The following is a 21,905-nucleotide window of genomic DNA, read 5'->3' on the forward strand; positions in this document are numbered from 1 at the left end:
AGATAAAACAGTCCGTTGTGGCATAAACTTATTGGCGAATTAATTTCAAAATAATAAATGACTAGATATATCTTGTTTAAAATGATCGACAATTGAATGTATCGATTGCTGTATGTTGACTTCTATATGCTTACCTGTAAAAGTGTGTGTGTCTTTTTGTTTGTTTGGTGATTAACTTCACATTTCCTTCTACTAGTCTCTGAACATTTTGTAAAAAAATCTTAACAGTACATTGTAGTATAGTCACAAATCTCTATAATTATACAAATGAAAAGATGTGGTATAATAACTCAACAGAATCCAACAGAGAACAGACAACGTAGAAGTGAACGCAGTGCGGAGTGAACACGTACACAATGTATTTGTCACCGTAAGGCATTCAACAATGAGCGAAACCCATTACCCAAAGTAAGCTTAAAAAAGCAAAGACTCGAAATGACCTAACTCAAAAGGGATAAACTTACGACCTGATGTACAAAACAATTAACACACACAAAACAAATACGATATAGAGCAACAGACGACAACCACTGAGGTACTATAACAGTCTGCCTATCAATGGGCAGAAGCTTTTGGGGATAAAAATACTTATTCATAAGCATATTATGCATTTACAGCTTGCTGTTGGAAAGTCAGAATCGGAAAGTTCCTAATCACAATTTTGCTCCGTGTTAAATACCGTACTTTAACCTATAGTGGTTTACCTTTACTTATTGTGACTTGGATAGAGCGTTGTCTCATTGGCACTTTTACTACGTCTTCTTATATTCATAAGCTAAATTTTGTGAAGTTTTTTTGTCGATTGGCCATAACATTGATCCCCCCCCCCCCCCCGTTATATGTCTTTTAAGGTAATAAACTTAGAGAATGTATTCATGAAATACCAGATTTATTATCGTTTTCAACAAAAAAAAATCAAATTACATGTTTTTTCACATATGATACCTTTCAATTAACAAAAAACTAACAACATTATTGCTTCCCTAAATAAAGAGTTTTGTCGTTAATGTTACAAGAATCAATAGTTAATACCCATGATAACATATTGTACAAAGAACATATTTCTTTTGCTATATAAACTAGATGGAAGGAATTCTGAACCATTATATTAGATTTAGCTTTCTTTCAACAGATGTGTTAATCAAAACTGAAAATCCAGCCAAGTAATGGAAACCGAATCCCGCTGTACAGAAAGCACTGCACATGAATACCAATGCTAACTGACCGTGCGAGGGGCTGTATAGCCAGTAAAAATCGTTAAAAACTCCCATCATCACCAATGATAATTATTCAACCCACTGATTTTGTTTGGATTCTGGTTTGAACTGAAACATATCCCTGTACATAACAGAACTTAGAGATGCCGTTGATTCTCGGTTGAGATTATAAATAGACGATTCAACTAATTCTTTGTTTACTCCCGAAGTCCATCCGTTGTTTGACAGTATTGACGATTCTCTAAATGATATAGCTTTCCCTTGAACTTTCGGTCTGGAGGTGGAAAATTCAATGTTTTTGTATGTCTCAGTTTTCTCCTTTGGTTTCCTGCAAAACAATGATCAATAAACCATTTACCATTTAAAAAAAAAGGTAGCCATTTTGTTTTTCTACCTCATGGTAGAATATTCCACTGCCTGAGGTCAAATAGAGTATAGGCAGTGCTTTTTACAAGTAAATATGAAGGGGAATAGTGACCTTTATTGGGACTTCGGGATCGGGTCTTTTTAGAATCTTTTTAAGCTCGGGATTTCGGGATTGACCCTTCCGGGATCCGGCATTTCTTTTTTTTTATATTTCTGGATTTCGGGATTGAAATTCATTTAAATTCGGGACCTCGGGATTTCGTTTTTTTTAAACCCGCGATTTCGGGATCAGGACCCCTCCTAACCCCCCCTTTTTCCCCCATATGATATGATATAACATCGATTTTCATGCTGAAGGAATTTTATAGCAACAAAAAGGGGGAGAATTTGCAGACTCATACGATGTTATTTCTTTGAAAAGTTAAATACTAAATTGCTACATGTATGATGAAGTATTACAAATGTAAAACCACTCTCGCGAAATGTAAAGCTCCTTACAAACGGGTTTTTAATCCAGTTTGGTTGAATTTTCAAATAAAATTGAGACTGGAAATGGGGAAAGTGTCAAAGATACAACAACCCGACCAATGAGCAGAAAACCGCCGAACATCACCAATTGGTCTTCAATACAGCGAGGAAATATCGCACCCGGAGGCGTGCTTCAGGTGGCCACGCAACAAAAATATGTACTAGTTTAGTTATAATTGACGTCACATAGGCGGATCAAGGGGGGGGGGGGGGGGGGGGGGGGGGGGGCTGGGGGGCCCGGCTCCCCTTTCGTGGGAAAAATTTGGTGGATTATATAGGGAATCATTGAAGCATGACTAGAGCAGCCCCCCCTCTTAGGTCAGTCAGTGGGCCCCCTTTAGGAAAAGTTCTGGATCCGCCACTGCGTCATACTAAACTCAGAAATATTTATAAGAAACTAAAATTCCAAAACAAACAAGACTTACAAAGGCCAGCGGCTCCTGTCTTGGGACAGGCAAAAATGATTTATATTAGGTCTTTGAATTTCCAAATAGTTTGCTTACAAACACCACTAAATACGGACATAATTTGTCTAATACGAATTTGGTGCAGTGAAATTGGTACCTTTTAATTTTATTTCCTCAACATAGCTGTTTTATATTATTGTTTGTCGACTTTGAGTTAATACATGTTTTTATTCGGCAATTGACATTTCTACCATACAAACAGGTTGTCAGAAAACACGAAGCAATACACGTATGCTAGACGTTTTAGTCTCCTTGTATTCAAAATCCTGCTGCTATTGCGAGCATACGGTTATGTAACATGTAAATTGTGCGCACTACCAAACAAGAGAAAAGTTATGCATGCATATGCCTCGCTTAAAAGGTTATATTCAATTGTACCGTCCTATATACAGCAAATATATTAAGATTGGAAAAAAAGTTGTGCAGTATTTTTTCATATCAATTTGAGAGATTGAAACAAAGGCTTACCTCTTTTTCTTTTTCAGAAACAAAATACAACATATCAATAATAGAATGATTAGAATAGCGCCTAGGATTGCTGCCAATATCCACACCCAATTATCTGCAAAAACAAATAAATGACTACTATTATTTTCAATTGAAAAAACATGAGGGTAAAACACAAACAGTATAGCATGCACTTCAATTGTACAAAAACAATCGAAGAGGCTCGGGTTAAAAGTTTTGACTGTGTTTAATAAACTTATCTATAAAAAGCGATGCAATGCCTCGTAGCAACTATTGTTAAATTAAGCAAACCTTTCACTGCAAAAACAAGATAAATAGTACTGTTACAGTATTGATGAACCCTTGCATTATATTCATCCAGCAGATATATACTGAGTGCCAATGAAAACGCACCACTTTTGTTTTTGAAAAAAATCTTAAAATTTTTATTTTATTTATATTAGAACTTTGTATAGTTGGTTGAAAATGACTTTTAAGACAATTGTCGACGCTTTTACGGTTGAGTGATTTTTGGAACAAATGCGAAGTAAGGGTTATTTTGAACGGACATAAACCGAGTTCACTGCTTTTCAACATACGCACCATTTTCACGATTTTGTCATTTAAACCTTGGCTACTGTCATGAATTTTCCCGCCCTTATTGTTAAGAAACTGCAATAAACATCTGAGTAAATGCCAGGACTTTCTGACAACCAGCGACATGCAGTTTTGGGCATGATCCAGTGAAGCCTTTCACAGCATACAATTACGAGAAGACTGAAGTTGTAGCGTCTACAATAACACCAATCATCCACAAATTCAACCAAAATGGATCATTTAATGATAAGCCACATCCCGGGGTACAAAACGCAAGAAACGCTCAGCAAGACCGATACATTTGGTCTTTAACATATCCGATATCGACTCTGATGGCTGTCCAAAGGTCACGAGAGTTCAATGGTGGTCACAGTAGAACCTTTGGAGCAATTTCAGTAAAGCACCATTTGCGCAGAAATTGTTAAAGAGCACCACAGGCTTTCCTTAGTGAAATCTAAACGGCTGTCTGGCGTAAACATTGAATTCTGTAGACCAAAAATCATTCATTATGTACCAAAAAACCGTCAGTGGTGGTTACATAGACAGTTAGCACCCGCCTTGGCCAAAAGTCATGCTTTTCGTCGGATTTTAGTCCGATCGAGCAAATTTTGCATCAGATTTGACATGGTTTAGACGATGAAAACCACCACCAATATCATAAAGTCAGCTTGTGGTTTTTTTGGCGGGACAAGTGGAGAAACATTCCTCGGAATCACATTAAACGTCTGGGATGATCAATTCCACGGCGTTGTCGAGATTGCGCTGCACCACGGGGTTGGAACATTTTTTGTTAGGACTGTGAGTTGATGATTCGACATTGGATGTTTCGTTTACCTATTGCGCCCGAAAGATGACAAGGAAACATTTTTGTTTGATATCGATCTATTGTTAAAATTGATAATTTTCAAGAACAATTTATTTGAAAGATTATCATTTCTAATATAAATTTTATTTTTGAAAAACCAAGTGTTGCGTTTTCATTGGCACTCAGTATATAATAAACAGCTGCGCTACGTCGTCTTATGTGTGAAATTTTATGCAATAATCTCAAAAAGTTTCTGAGATACGGCGCGACATGTGAAAATCACCTTTTTTTCCAAAAAAACTCAATAACTTTATAATAAAATTTTGAACCATCACCAAAAAGTATACAGATCTTTATATTAATATAACTAAGAAGTGTGTAGAGTTTTAGGTAATAATCACAAATCGTTTTTGAGATAAGGCGCGACATGTGACACCCCCTCCCCCCCCCCCCCCCCCCCCCCCACGTTTAACGCTTTGACTAATTGGGAATTTACATAGCGGGTGATACATGCATAGAAGTATACTCGTACCCTGTCAACGCATCCGGCCTAGTAACGTTTTGAGCTCATGCGATTTCGTCAGGTTTTGATTGTAACCTTGTTATATCAATTTACAAAATTTGAACATCAGTTAATAGGTGTAACCTTGTTTCATGCTATTAAGAGTTTTTGATTTGTACTACATGTATGGTGAGGTACAATGGTATCTGAGTTATTATAATCCTAACATTTTCTTTCGTCGGATTATGTATAATACTCTTATCTTGACAGTTAAGGTAAACTAAATCAACCATTACAGATAATAATGTAACTTACAGTTGTTAGTAATAATTTCTGTTCAAGTACTTTCTAATTGATAACGGAAAAGGGGTAAAAGATTACATGTACTGATTCATTACAAAAAAGCAACAGAATGGCGCTTTAATTGCTGTTCGACATCCAAACGTCACACTCTTACCTCCCAACTAGGTAAGACAGTCCCTATCCGAAAGACTCATAGCCCTGGTTTGATATTTATAAATGCGTTATACATGTAGGTGTTTATTAGACAATTGTGAGCTGATAAAACCGTTCTCAAGCACAGAAATCCGCAACAAATGCGCAACGATTTTTATTAATTAAAAATAGTTCATCTTGTAATAATTATTACCAAGTTGTTTATATAGCTACAAGTTGCTTTTCTTTTGTTTTTTTCTCCCTTGATTTTTGTTGGATTTTTTTTAATTGTAACAGTTGTAAATGTTTTATAATTGTAATAGTTGTAAATGTTTTTTAAATGTAATAGTTGTAAATGTTTTTTAATAGTAATAGTTGTAAATGTTTTATAATTGTAATAGTTGTAAATGTTTTTTAAATGTAATAGTTGTAAATGTTTTTTAATTGTAACAGTTGTAAATGTTTTATAATTGTAATAGTTGTAAATGTTTTTTAAATGTAATAGTTGTAAATGTTTTTTAATTGTAACAGTTGTAAATGTTTTATAATTGTAATAGTTGTAAATGTTTTTTAAATGTAATAGTTGTAAATGTTTTTTAAATGTAATAGTTGTAAATGTTTTTTTAAATGTAATAGTTGTAAATGTTTTTTTAAATGTAATAGTTGTTAATGTTTTTTAATTGTGAATGTTTTATATATGTTTTTTTTTTAATTTTAATAGTAGTATACAAATATTTAAAATGATGATTTTTTTTTTTTTTAGAATACCAATGTCATTGTTAAAAAACTTTGTTCCTCATTAGTTTTTATAACGGATTAGTACGCTTTTTCAACATCTTAATAATGATGTTACAAATAATGACTCCTTGCATGACCAATGAATTTGACAGGACAGTAATATAATAGTAAGGAACACTTTTGTGGATAGTTGTCTCATTGGCAATAATACCACATCTTCTTTTTTATACTTTACATATTGTAATAAGAGATTTTTAAAATGGACTCATCTTCTTATTTTGATATTGAGCTTGACTGCTTAGAATAATATGATGAAATAATTAATATTTCTTTACATACTCGATGAACTATCTGTCTCTTCTATAACTGCAGCAGCAGCTTCTGTTGTAACTCCTGGTTCTACTGGACAATCACTAGCAACATTGGCTACAGCACCTTCATCTGTAAAAACATTTCATTCCATTCATTTGAAGTATAAAAGGAAAAGTAAAAAAAAAAGAAGATACGCCTGTAAAGAAAGGGAGAGATTTTTGTAAGTTCAACTTGACTAAATTGAATGATTTTGGAAAGTAGAATTTACAGTTTGTCCTTGTTGCCATTTTACGTATGCTTAGCATTTTCTGCATGCCTTATCAAAATGTTTTGAGCAAATGTACCGTGTTGACCTATGTTGGACCTATATGTTGGATAACTTTTAAATTAAAACATTGTGAATTAGATGGAGAATTAGCTCATTGGCACTCATACCACATTTTCTTATTTCTGTATATGAGGTAGTGAAAGCATACAGTCCTGTATTTAATTTGCCTTCACGCCAAAAACGTTTAGTATTGCAATGGTCGATGCATCATTCTGTGTATATATGTAAAATATATATTATTATATATGTTTTTTTTAAATTCAAATACTTACCAAGCTTTGGAACTAAAGACGGAATCATGTTACAAAGATATAAAAAATCGGAAACAGAATGCACGTAGTAATTGTCAGGGTCGTTAGCAATTCCGTCAATTTCGATTTGGTCAGGTTTACTTCCAACTGCAATCGAAAATAATTCAGCAGACAAATCGTTACGTAACTTATCAGCCATAGCGATAGTTGCTACGAGATCAATTGACGCCCCATCAGTCATTACAACAACCATTTTTTCAGCGTCGTCTCGCGCCCCATCAGACGTTAATGTGCTATTTCGCACGTGATTCAATGCGTCATAAGTATAAGTCCCTCCATTTGTTGACATTCCTTTCAAGTTAGCAATTGCAATCAATAATTCTTCTTTTGTAGAGTAATCGTTAAATTTTATTTCAGTGTGTACTTCGTCATTGAAAGATACGATCGAAATCTTTACATTATCGGAGCCAATATCGAGATATGACGTCACATTATAGATGAAATCAATCGTTCCGTTTATATCGTCTGATGTTAAACTTCCAGATCTGTCTACAACAAATACAATATCTGAAAAAAATATTGTTTTTACTAAGCATTAACTGAGCTTAATAAATCAAACCATACAATACATGAAATGATAACAGTACTATGAATAAACTAATATGTAAATTATATAAACAAATTGATGGGCACCAAGTACCGTCATGAATGACCCCCAATACAACAAACAACACTAAATTATTATAACATAAAAAATAAAATACAACAAACACAAACAAGACAAACAACAACGAATATCCCATGGTCAAGATAGGCCACCTTGCGTAATTTGCGATTATGTCATTTTTACGCACGCATTAAATTAAATATTCTTTTTCCTTTTTCAATTCCCCATAAGTTATATGACTAAGTTCCAACATAAAATTCTGCATGGTAGTTTAAACATATTTTATTTGTTTAAGTACAAATTGGATAAGACACAAGTCAAACAGACTTATGAAGTCTTCTCCATTTAACATTTATAGCAATATAATACAAAAATATTTGTATGAGCATGTATATATATAGATCAAAAGACGAAAATTGAAGAAAAAGAAAATAATAATAATACAGAAAGAAAAAAAATATATAAATAAATAAATGATTATTTAGAAAACAGAAACACAAAAAAATAAAATAAAAAAAACCGAAAAAATAAAAAGACCAAAAAAAGGGAGAAGAATTTTACTTAGATGATGATGTGTGTGCGATCATGGTTTGCTACCTAGACAATTTGAAATCTTTCCGAACTTTTAAAAACTCAAAGACATATTTGAAAATGGTTTGGGTTTGCTCTAGAGAAAGGAGACAACTACCCGAGGTTAGTAGTTCTATGTTAATTTTACAGTCATTTGGAGGCCAGCGCAGACTTTCAAACATTTTATTTCGTATGTCTGAATATAATATACATTTAAAAAAGAAATGATCGGAATCTTCACGATTAACATCACAGCGGCAAGAAGGGTCAGAAATAATATTGACCGTATATACATTTAGATCATAGTTTAAGGATGATGCAAAACATCGAAGTTGGGTGAGAATTATATTCAATTTTCGATTTCCAAATTCATATTGCTTCGGTACAAATATATTACTCTGAGGATAACGGTTTTTTAGTTAAGTTTTAAATTTATCAATTGATCCCACATCACGAGTTGAATCATCAAGATTATTCCAAAGACGTAAGGTTGATGGAATAAAAGAATCATTAGTTAATGCTAGTCTGCAGAATGGAATAATGATGTCATTTCCATTGCTTAGAGTATAGACCGTCATACAAATGTATTTTTTCGGGAATTAGATTTGACAAATATTCTGGAACATAATATTATTATTTTGCATATTATAAAACATTTGGATTTTTCTTCTCTCTCTTCTTTCAGCTAATGTTTCCCATCCAAGTTCTTCATAAATAATCCTTGAGCTTGTGAATATAGGTAACCCCGTAACTATCCTAGTAGTTTGGAGCTGTAATTGCTCCAGTTTATTGACATAACCTACCCCAATATTATCCCAAATCTCACTTGCAAGGCGTCGGACTGCCAGCCTGCATGGTGCATTCTGCACGGTCTAGCTGCTAGGAAAACATTGCCAAATTAGGCCGCTCATATGATTAAAAAGATGTACAAGGGAGCTACAGCTATTGGTTGTACACCTGCCACTCAAGAAAAGTGTAAAATATGCACGCCATACTATGAGGCAAGAGAAACATTGCAGGACTGAAGGGAACTTTTGTGAAGGCAAAGTTAAAATGGTTTCTTATAATTAATTTTCATTTTGTATAAAGTATGCCCATATGTTTACAGAAGGACATACATGTAAGTTATTTCCTCTATAAAGAAAGTTATTAAAATCTGTGTCATTTGATTCTTGTTGGAGTGATGCCTCGTTGCATAGCAGTTATAAACCATCTTTCTTTTTATATATTTTAAATTTTATTTTAAATTGTGGAATGATAGCATTCAAAAATGATACCTTCGTAAAAATAAATCGACGTAAATATTTTAACATTTGAATATTTACTTAATCCTATTAACAATCTGCAGACTAATCTGTTCCGTGCTTTTGTTGAACAATAATTGACATAATGCATATATCTGTTTGAATATACTTTACTATAAATAAAATTAGGTTTACCATGCGCATGTATTGATTATTACAAGTCTGCAACACTCCCGAATAGTTCTAGTTCTTAACCTTACATTTTATTTCAAGCATTTTCACTTTAAAAAAGGAGCCCTTTAACATTTAAAAAATATATATAATTGGGTTACACCTTTGTTTTTAGCATCACACGACCTGTGTCTACGTGTTCATTAGGTAAATACTAAATACATGGATATAAAGATATTTGAATGATATTAACTTTGTACAGGGTTATTTTACAAATTAAAAACACGGATATTTTTTATCTTCATTTCACAATTACCCAAAACAAGACTTGATTCAAAGATGCTGCGTTTCTCAAAACGAGGTTACTTACCTAATAGAAAACAATCTTATCTGAAATTTTCCAGAAATATTTCGGTATATTTATACAGCTTATTTGCACAAATATTTATTTTAATAAAGTGTCAAGAAGATTTGTTGATGTTGATAAGTGCACTGAAAGTGAGAAATGTGCCCTATCCTAATTCATTATCTGTATTGTGTGGGTATGATACTTTATCAACCGATATATGCTTGTATCATATACTGCTAATGCATGTATTAATTGGATTGGCCGTCCAACTGTTTTAGAACGAGCGCTTCTGAGAAGTCTTCTTCAAAGAAAAATGCATACGCGTCTGGAAATACAAAACTATCAGCATGTACATGTATATAGATATAGGTAGATGTCATGTGAGTGCCAATGAGACAACTCTCTACCATGTATGAATAAAAAGAAAATGATGGGAAACAAAACCCCCAAAAAGACGGCTCAAATGCAGCATAATGTCTTCAACCTATATATACATGTAACAGTACTTCCAATATATTATAACAGAGACTAACAGATTAACATAAATACATATACGGCGTCGGAAGTCCCTTTTAAAATGATATCTTCTCGATCTCAATTTTCAAAAGAAGCGATATCATCACGAGGAGACGAAGACGTGTAACGTGTATAGTTTTTTCCCCCATTGGTCAACACCAATACATATTGAATGTATGCTGTAATGTTGACCAGTTAACATTATAAATATACCATCATGTTAACATAATGATGATCGAATCTAACTTGAACCGTCTTGAATAGATTAGTAAGTTCTGTTCGAAACATATGGGAAAATACGAATCTTGTATTTGGAAAGTCTCTATTTTGAAGATTTGTTGAATTATTTATGTTCATCCATCATATCTTTAAAATTGAATCAAAGAGGCACGTATCAAACCTTTACCCCATGAATTTGTTTTGCATACAGGGACAAAAATAAGGAAGTTTTAAAAAAATCAACAAAAATTGAAAATAAAGTCTCAGTCTAGTACAAGGTATGTAATGTATACTAAAAACAAATAGCAGATCTCGCATGTTTCCATAATAAATTCTTTTGGATAGGAATAAATTATTGCCAGAAACTGTCCATATTACTATTTTTAACCATTTAAGGCTCCATATGAAAGGCCGTACTGAACCTATAATTTTTAACATTTTTAATACATTGCGACTTGGATGGAGAGTCGTCTCATTGTCAATCATAGCACATCTCATGAGAATTTTAGTAAAATTTGCAGGGCTTTAGGTAAATGGGCCTGATTTTAATAAATACCAAGCAGTGAAAAATTCTCCTACAAGTATTTCTTCTATATATTATAACGTGACTATCCCTATTTAAAACTACTTCGATTGAATAAGACATTAACTTCATTTTATGTTTTTACCAAAATACACAAAATGAAATTCTCTATATTTTAAATTAAAAAAAATACTACCTTTCTTTGCGCACTCGAACAGATGCAGCAAGTTTCCAAATGTGATGAAAATCAAATAAACTTTCATTGTCCGAAGTCAAATCATAAATAAAATGAAATACGTCACTTCGCACTTAATAATATTTTGATTTTTTACGCCTATTAACGAAAACAATGACCATAAGTTTTACTGTCTTTGTTAATTGATTTTCTGATTGTATTTTAAAAAATAATGTTAAAACAAAGTGTAAAAAATAATATTATGATTAGTCAATGAACTAGTTTAGTGACAAACGTGAAAACTTTGGCGAAAGTTCAATAATAAAGATTATCATCTATTGTATTTTCATTTGAAATAATTAATTTCATAATTTAAAATTGAGATTTACACCGGCACTAACTTATAAATTCAAAATATTAACAATTATACGTACAATATATATATATATATAATATACAACTCGTCTAAACATCAACCCAACAATGTTAGATCTGTAAATTTGCTTTCGCAAATATATAATATATATATTTTAAAAATTACATAAGAATTGTGGTCGTATGACTGTAAATGAGACAACTACATGTACATATATCCCACAAAAGTTTTTTTTTAATAACTATTTGTAAATTAAAAAAACGGATGCTATTTTTCATTTAAAGATTTCTTTAACCATACTCTTTGGGTTACTGTCTATTTGACATAAACCTTGCATCTGTTTATTTATAAATTTAAAAAAGTTTATAGCATAATCATTTACAAGATATTCATAACTTCAATAGACGAAAGTGAGAAGCCATGCCCATGTGCGAACATATAGTACCGTAAAAACCGCCGTTTTCAAAATTCTCAATGCGTCATATTTACCAAAAGTTATTGCTTTATCAAGTCATTCCTAACTTTAATTGACGAAAGTGAGAAGCCATGCCCATGTGTGAATATGACTGTAGTACCATAACTTAAGAACAGTTTTTTTTAACTTCTCACAGCGTCATATTTACAAAAAGTGTATAGCTTTATCAAGTTATAACTTCAATGGACGAAAGTGAAAAGCCATGCCCATGTGCGAATATATACATGTAGTACCATAAGAACCGCCGTTTTTACAATTCTCACAGCGTCATGATCGGAACACGCCTGGTAATGAGATGATGAAAGATTAGAGTAGATGTTTGTTTCTATCAAACTACGATTATCTCGTTAGTGAAAGGTAGTGTTATCTGTCAATTATCCAGACAGGTAAATAAACAGGTATAGGGATGAAGAATACCAAGTGAAACAAGAATTAATAACAACAAAATGACGGTCCTCGCGGAAGTTTGTCAGAAAGATAACGCACTCTCGAAAAAGCAGTCCACCAACCTATTAATCGAATTTCTTGTCATTTTGTAATAATTATGACGTCTAAATAAGTGAAAGATGTGATTTTTGTTTTTTGTAATTATAGTTTTGTATGTGTGTGACATTAAGAGAAGGATTTAACATCAGTATTGGTAAGTATCTTTCAAGCTGTAAAATTGAATAACATATATATTAAAACATTCAGAAAATTGTTTTTGAGTCTTAACAAAAATAAATTAAAAAATTTAAGAGCGAAGTATTCTTCTTGTATGTTAGTAGAGTCTCGGTATATTTTTTGGAAATTGTTTCAGATCGATTTTTTTTGGTTTATTCAAATTATAGAGTTCCTAGATATTTACGGGTGACGAAATCTCAATATTGGTGTACAGGAGTAAAGTTGTATATTTATTTTTTAGATTTAGCATTTAATAGTTCCATAATGTTAGTACTAATGGATATTAGTTTTAGGGACCCTTTATAGCTTGCCCCGTGATGAAGACCGTACTTTGACCTATAATAGTTTACTTTTATAAATTGTGACTTGGATAGAGAGTTGTCTCATTGACACTCATACCACATCTTCTTATATCTTTTTGCATTTTTATGGTATATATTTGTGTAGTATTTTACAAGGAAACTCAAAAAGATCAGATAAATTTAATATATCCGCATTGCACTATTAATGGACTTAAAAGGTAAACATATAAGTTCGCTACATTACCGTTTTTTAAAAGATCCAGAGTAACCAATACAAATTTATTTCAAGCTCAGTACTTAAATATATAAGATAATAAGGCATCTGAAGATTATATAAAAAAAATAATTCAATTGTAAGAATTATGAATATGTATCACTTGAACGTTTACCTTGATATTCTGAACAGTTTAGTTATTTTTGTGTGGAATTTTAAAAAACTTTTTATCATTTAAATTATTTGTACGATTTTCTTTTATTTTTCTATTTCAAAAAGAATACAACTTGATAGCTCTCCGTAACTCCATATCGAATATACAGTTCATTTAATACAGTGTTGGATCCCGGATTTTGAAGAGGGGGCGTAATTCCTGAATACCCATATTTAGCCGAGCGGAACGATGTAAATCAATTTTAAGTTAAACATTTATATATATCGTATATGTTTCATTTACTTTGTCGAACTAAAGGCAGCATACTCCCACTTCGCCCCTGGATCCGCCATTGGCTCTCTTTGGATAAGCTAACTTATAATAAGAAATGGGGAAGTATCATTGTAACCACCAAACTTGTTAACTCATTGCATGGTTTTAAATTTATGTCATTTTTTAAGTTACAGGGAAATGTACGCTTTTAGATAACTAAGTAAAATGTAGCTTAACAAGAAACGACCTTTAAAGAGAATAGCGCAAACATTTGTTTTAATATAGTTAAAAATCAGTCACTGTATAGAAATTTCATATTCTGTTAGTTGTATTGACCAATTAAGGCATTCCAAAAGATATGTTTTATTTCCATATAATTACATCACTCTGAAGTTTCATTCGATACTGTAGTTTTTAAAGGATAAGGCGTTCATACAGCTATATTTTATTTCTGTAAAAAATGCAACAACTGACTGCAGAAATTTCCAGTGACGACGTTACAAACGTATTGTCTATAAATCTATAAAAGGCTCGAATCTGGGATAAACTTGAACATGCAATACAAATATAGTGAAACGAAAAAATGAATTTTCATAAGAATGTAAAAGCGTTAAACGTGTGCACAGTTTAAAAAGAGGCGATTTACTGCTTTTCGGTTAACATGTTTATACACAATAAAATTTCAAAATTAAAAGCATTCAATTCTTTGATAAAATGCATTTATGCCTGCACATGGTCTCTGTTACAACGTTAACAAAATGCATAGATATTGCTGTAATTTCTTATTCAATTCATATTTCCTTGTTGCTGCATAAAAAAAAAATATTTTAAAAACATAGATGATTCATAAAAATCCTGATTTTGACTCTCTGACTACCTTTGAGAGGCAATTCACATTTACGTTTTGTTTCTCAACGAAAACCAACATTAATGAATACATGTGCCCGACTGTCGTGCTTCCCTTGAAACGCCACACTAATGCATAGCGGGTGTGTGTTATGAAGGGGAGGGTGTAAATAAGATCGTAGTAGTAGCATATATAATAATGACATTACTATAATAATTAAAATGCTTCTTTTTGTGAAAGCGTTGATGGCGTGCACATTTGTTGTATGGCGTGCACATTTGTTGTATGCCGCGCATAATACGCTTCTGTAAATGCGTTTTTCGCCGATAAAATATCAAAAAGACGCATTTAATTCTTAAACGATAGTTAGAATGGTTCTATGAAATGTGTCTGGGGTTAGATAGAGTTCCGGACGCAAAATGTTTTTTTCCATGATAAAGCAGAGAAAAATTCGTCCTGTAAATGATTTAGATTAAAAACAAAATGTCGCTGCATTGAAAACCCATTAGTGGACTTTGGCTGTTGTGTGCTCTATGGTCGGGTTGTCTCTCTGACACATTCCACATTTCCATTCTCATTTTTCGATATCATTTATATGGTTGAGCTCACGAGAAAGTTTCAATAATTTACCACTGTGACAATAGTTTTACGAAAAAGAAGCCCTTCAATTCTTTAAAAAGTTAAAATAATCACTTAGTACATTGTACCTACCACGAATGAAAAAAAGGACCAAGGCAAACAAACGTATATTTTAAAGATATTAAGGCCACTACACCGCACTGCATCAAATAATTATCCCCCCCCCCCCCAAAAAAAAAGACAAAAAAAAACAACAAAAAAAACAAAAAAAAACATACAAAACACGTTTATTTATCATTAAAGATCGGGATGACATTTTGTACATCAGGGGTGGTGTTCTCGAAGCTATCTTAGGATTAAGACGTGTCCTAAGACCATCGTATGACAAGTCTTTGTCCTAAGTCGTGTTCTCGAAGCTCTCTTAAAGGGGCACTAGCTGTCAAATTCATTGTAACCGATTTGACCCAAATTCTCATATTTGGTTTATAACAATGTAAAACATTTATCCAAACTATCAAAAGTCTAAAATAAACAGTTTACAGAGCATGGGGTAGATAATATATAGGTTCGTTTCGTGTGTATTTTAGTCCAAACGCCATCTAATTAACTATCGATTTGACCTCAGATGACCATATAAGCGATGTTAACAAAAATAAAGATACGAATAGATTAAACCAACACGTGCAATTGCATTTTTATAGTTCTGTTTGATTTTATTTTATAGATTAAAAATAGATGTTTCTCATTGTTTTTAACCATATAAGAATGATTTTATGTGCATCGAATTAGTAATCAAATGATTTACCGTAGTTTCACTTTCATTGTTGACATTCTTTTTCTTTAAATAACCAGTACACGTACAATGCATGCGTTGTCAATATCTAGCTAGGGGTTAACTTGAAGTTCACATGAATACCGGTTAGAATGATGATGACGTTTTCACTTGCAAGTGAATCAGTCAAAAATTATGTTTAATCGCTTATTTCAACAAAATTAAAGGAAATTGATTGCTAAACGCAAATTATTATTTCATTATTCCAATTTGATTAATGATTGATCTTAAAAAAAATCATACTTTATTTTTTTATATATATCGTAGCTAGTGCCCCTTTAACTTAGGATATATCACATTTTCGTCCTAACTTTAGGACACCTAATTAGGTGTCTTAAGATCATCATATCTCCATCCTAACTTTGTGCATGCTTTTTCTCATTTGTTTACGTGAAGAAGAACGTGAAAAGAGACGCTCCATCGGTTATTGACTCGTATAAAGAAATTGTGCATGATTTTAAACTTTGAACTTCGTGTTTTTACGATACGATGACATTACGAATTCGATATTTTCCTTTCAAAACAAATTGTTTTACAGTTTATATCAAAATCATTTTGATATTATTTTATAACTACATTTGAAATCATGCATTTTATTTTCATTAAATACTTTTTATTACAAAATTTTGTAAACAAATTTATTAATTGGTTTCGTCTCTAATAAATGTTTTATCAAACAATTACTTTAACTATTTAGGATTTCGCACATAGGATATGTTTAGGACGTCCTAACATAAGATGCGTCTGAGATAGCTTCGAGACGCAACTTAAGAGTGTCCTAAGTCGATCCTAAGTCCATCCTAAAATCTGTCTTATCTATGACTTACGACGAATCTTAGGATACTTTCGAGAACACCACCCCAGGTGATCGTATTATTTACAAAAGACTCATTAATGACGCTCGAAACAAAAATGTCAGACATACTATATAACATTCAAAGAGGGAGAGCATAGAGTGCATACAATTCCGAATGTTTTAACAAAGACGACAGTTGTATGTACATGAACGAGCAAAGAAAGAAAAACATTCAAACATCAACAAATATCTTCGTTGTTCATTTCAATCAGTGATTGACATATGAACGGAAATAATTTTGTCTTCTAAATAATGATCCTTTTTATGTTGGGAAGATACCTTAGACAAAACATTTAACTAATGATATTGTTTATGGTGTGTCGTAACCACAAACACATTACGGGGCGCATTAATGTCGGATTGTGTCAATCTGCACAGACAGAATTGATTACTCCGCCGACACAAACAAGTCCATCATGAACTCATCATATACTTTTATCTAATACAGTTTGTAAAGATCTGTACTTTGTCTTGTTTTCCATTATATTTTTCATTTGATTATTCATTTAGATAGAAGAGTATTGAGGACAATAAAATGCTTTACACTTATAATTGAATATTTAAAGATCGCCATGTTGATGTCGTTGCGGTTTTAAAGATTTAAAATTTTTACGCCGCTGTTAGATTAATAACGAGTGATGTGTAAATCTGCACGCATCAAAGACGCACTTAAATTTTGCATAATATGTTTTGGTTTGAAACTCTTGAGGTTTTTATAATGAAGATAGGATGTTTTTTGTTTATATTTTCCATTTCAAAACTGCTTTGACCATAGCAACGCAACTAGTTTTTGGGACCTACAAGTGCATGGAGTGTTGCCTAAACGGTCAAATTAATCATTCCCTATGATATATACTTTCAGTTTGAAAAGGAAGTAAAAAATAAAAAAAAAGCAAAGAAAAAAAGAAAGAAAGAAATATACTTAATACAAGTAGTCTAACAATAAGCCAGGGTCCAGGGGCCGGTAACAAGAAGCATTCGTATGTCTTACGAACGTCTTAAGGGCGTCAGACCTTATCTCAGACCTATCTTAGAATGATTGACAGCCCTTAATGTTTTGAAAAAGTGCATGATTTAAGAACGATTTTTACGTCTACCCTAAAGCATTCTTACTAATTCCGGTAACACAAAATCATTCTTAAATTTTGGACAGTTATTAAGTGTTCTTATAACAAACTTAGCAACTTAGGGGTGTACCAAGAACAATTCGCAATAGCTTCACTTGACTTTTTTTGTAAGAGTGGTCCCGACTACTCTTAGCTGTACATTCACTTGTTAATTCAACTGAATAGGAAATTATAATTTAGTGTTTTCTTGGCCATGTATGTGGAGGATGGTAGTTTCTCTTTTTGTAAATCATTACAATTTTGGCTTGTTGAGAGAAGTGTTGAATATAAAGCAAGGAGAAATTTGTGACCTTTTTCAATTCTAAACCAAGAGTTCCAAATGGTGAAGTTTAAATCATCACTTCTTAAATTTTACGGAAGCCATCATGAGTTGGTTGACCAATTATTTACCGGCTTTGTAATATAATGAGCAACACGATGGGCGCAACACGTGGAGCAGGATTTGCTTACCCTTCCGAATCATCATCTTCAGTTTTTAGTGTGTTGTGTGTTGTTGTATACCTGTGTTTTTTTTACATTTTTGCCTGTTGTGTCTTTTTTGTTCACGCATCGTTATCAATATCATGGAATTTGACAAGACTGTCATACAAGTGAGAGGTTCAGCTCTTTTAACCAGGTCCAATCCATAATTTTTTTTTAACTTTAAAAATGCCTGTAACAAGTCAGGAATATGACAAGTGTCGTCCATTCGTTTGATGTATTTAATCATTTGATTTTGCCATTAGCTATATAGGTTAAGGATTTAATTTCCGTTTTGAATTTTCCTCGGAGTGAAGTATTTTTGTGATTTTATTTTTAGCTTTTAAAAGGTGAAAAAAAATATTGTTTAAAGTGAAAAAATATAAGAAGATGTGATATGAGTGCCAATGAGACACCTCTCCATCCAAATTACAAATTATAAAAGTAAACCATTAGAGAAGGGGTTTGACCGAAATGAACGGTAGGATAGAAAAATAAGCGTCCTTTGAGACTCGTCATTTATACTCGATTCAAATCCTAACATTGGCCTTGTGAATGATAGGACCCTCAAAGGGATTGTCCTGAGACAAGCATATTTTTATTAAAATAATAATGTTCTATAAGCAGTTAAAATAATTTCATGTTTCAAGCGGTGCATTTTTTTTTAATTCAATTTTACTTTTATCAAAAAAGGGCCGGTGGTTCCTTGGGTTAAATGGATAGTTGATTGTTATGCGCATTTAATCGTTCATCAAAACGTTTCTATGATTCATTTAAGGTGATTCTAATTTCTTTGCGAGAAACCAAAAACGGAGACACCAGAAAATTATTAAGAACTCGTAACTTGAAAACTATTACGATGCAACTTAAGGGAGAAATAAGAGCGATCTACGAACAACCTGAGAGAGCTTTGATTTACACTCTTTGAGTGATCTTTGAACTATCTTATCTTCCCCTTAAATCAATACTTACGACCTCTCTTGATAAAATTTCTTGTTACCGGCCCCTGTTTATCAAAGCTCTCTTAGGACTACGACGTGTCCTCAGACCAACTTAGGACATACAAATGTATCTTGGTCCTTAGTGGGTTTATCAAACATGTCGCAACTTAGGAAAATCCTAGGAATTGACATAACTTTAGAATACAAATTTAGGTGTCTTAAATGGTCTTATGATGGACCTAATTTTAGAATATATTTAGAATAGTTTTTTTTTATAAACAAATATGGCATGTATATGTTTCATTTCCATTTTATGGCCGGGTGGGGTGGGGGCTAGGATAAAAAATATCGCCATGCTTTCTTTTGGTTGTAATATCTTTCCTTCCTTTAATTTTTCACCCTATACGGTCCTGCCTATTTTTATTGGTTTATCCTGACTGTTTTTCCTGACATTAATTGCCATCCGCCTATTTATTTTATTTTTTTGGGCAAAATTGCTCATCTTGTTTTATTTTTATTTCAAACTCCTGTACTGCCTTTTTCAAATTTCATTCTAGCCCTATCCCCACTAAAAATCAATTGGTAGCTTCTATACATGGTACATATTAGATCCAAATCTCTCTTTTCAGCACACGTAATAAAATAGTTGAAGCACTCAATATTCATATGAAAGATGCACGAGATTTGTCATTGAACTTTAAAGTACGAAACCCTGACACTTCGAAGTCAGCTCACTCAATGCATATAGTGATTTTACCGATTACATATTTAGTTTCAACTATTTACGATTAGTTTGTTCAATTCTTATATAAATCGTCAGTACATTTTTTGTTATAATTTTATGTTTTGTTTCATAGAGTTAAAATGTACAATTATAATATAAAAAATATTTTTTACCTTGTATTTTAAATTAATAATTATTTTATAATCATTTATCTCTGTTTTTTTTTTAAATCATAGTAATTGCCAAAGGTTAAATTTGATACAATATTTTAAAATTCGAATTTTAATACGCTATTTTCTTTTACGACAATACTGATGAGAGTGGTTAGGACATCCTAGCTAAGATATTCCTAAGATAGCTTCGATGTGCATACTGAAACGTGTCGTAAGTCGGTCCTAACTTTATCCCAACTTTTGTCCTAAGACATTCCTAGGACAGATCTTAGGACAGTTTCAATAAACAGGTACCTGATGGAAAGCAATATTTACGAGTTTATTTTTTTGTCTTCAAAATATTTAGACATTTTAAAGCAGTAACAACAAAATTTGACGAAACTTACCATCAACTTATAGTATTCTTTTATAATAAAACATGACAAATATACATAAAAACGACTCATCTGGAATAATAATAAATCATAAAAAGAAAATAGCTCCTACTTTACAATGTAACCCAATTGATGGTGTGGGTAAAGAAGTATGGTAATTTCTTTGAGTCCTACCATCCGACAGTAACATTCTTGTTTTATAGTAGCGTCCTTTTGGGTGTTTGTTGTTTATAAACGCAACCACAGCGGGCAAATTGAGTTAAATGCAATGTCTCCATCAGTCCACGGTCTCGATTTGAGAACATTTCAATTGAATTCAAGTTTTTATAATAGTTTCAAGGAAAAAAAAGTTTTGTCGTAATTTTTTGGATTTTTTTACGCTTCATAATGCATGCCAATGCATTTTACACTTATTTCTTTTTGTTTCACTTCAACATAACTGTACTTTTTTTACAAGATGATTACAGTACGTTATTTTCTGTAAATACACTCAAGCCCTATACATTGAGTTGACGTGCGTAAAATATATTTAGTTATTTTTTATGTACTAATTTTAACACCAAGTTTATATTTCAACTGCATATTCTTTGCATTGTTGATGTATATTACCCAATCTAGATAATTTTGAATGTTTATAATAGCATGTGTATTACACCAAGTCAAATGCTACATCAAATTGTTACAGTATCTTATCTGTCTATATATAATATAAGGCAAATACTTTTATTCACAAAATTAACATATTGAAGAATCGGGGCGATTTCGAGCTTGTCATACACTATAGACACCGTTGAAGTCTATGGTAAACCTCTTTATATCTTATGCATTAGTTATCTGCGTAATTGTAATGTCTATTTGACGTATTTCATATATGTTTTCCTTTTACTCATTGAAATTCGCTTGAATGTAAATTAACATATGAGCTTAATTTGACAAACCAAATCAGATTTTATTTTGAAAATCCGTTATCGCCCAGTTCGAATACAAAAAGACATACAATAATAAGCTATAAAGTTAAGAAATTATAGTTTTCTTTTTTTGTATTTGTAAATAATTACATTTTCTGTTTAGTCTATTTTTGGCTATTTGACGTGGCTCGGTACTGAACC

At 32.2% G+C, this 21,905-nt stretch overlaps 2 protein-coding genes across 2 annotated transcripts in view; one reads left to right on the top strand and one right to left on the bottom strand.

Moving 5' to 3' along the window:
- Positions 1-872: 872 nt before the first annotated feature.
- Positions 873-11,542, bottom strand: LOC139487026 (collagen alpha-1(XX) chain-like). Its single transcript, XM_071272045.1, has 5 exons — positions 11,449-11,542; positions 7,015-7,560; positions 6,442-6,543; positions 3,047-3,140; positions 873-1,545 (listed from the first exon to the last, which is right to left on the bottom strand). The coding sequence occupies exons 1-5, from the start codon at positions 11,513-11,515 to the stop codon at positions 1,287-1,289; spliced, it is 1,068 nt and encodes a 355-aa protein (XP_071128146.1). The 5' UTR covers positions 11,516-11,542; the 3' UTR covers positions 873-1,286.
- A 1,184-nt stretch (positions 11,543-12,726) lies between these two features.
- LOC139485723 (latrophilin-like protein LAT-2) overlaps positions 12,727-21,905 on the top strand; it is a 48,758-nt gene continuing 39,579 nt past the window's right edge. Inside the window, exon 1 of the mRNA XM_071270372.1 lies at positions 12,727-12,918. The gene's annotated coding sequence lies outside the window, so the exon portion shown is untranslated. The remainder of the gene's footprint in view (positions 12,919-21,905) is intronic.

The sequence above is a fragment of the Mytilus edulis genome, chromosome 8, assembly GCF_963676685.1.
Source record: "Mytilus edulis chromosome 8, xbMytEdul2.2, whole genome shotgun sequence".
Lineage (NCBI taxonomy): Eukaryota > Metazoa > Mollusca > Bivalvia > Mytilida > Mytilidae > Mytilus > Mytilus edulis.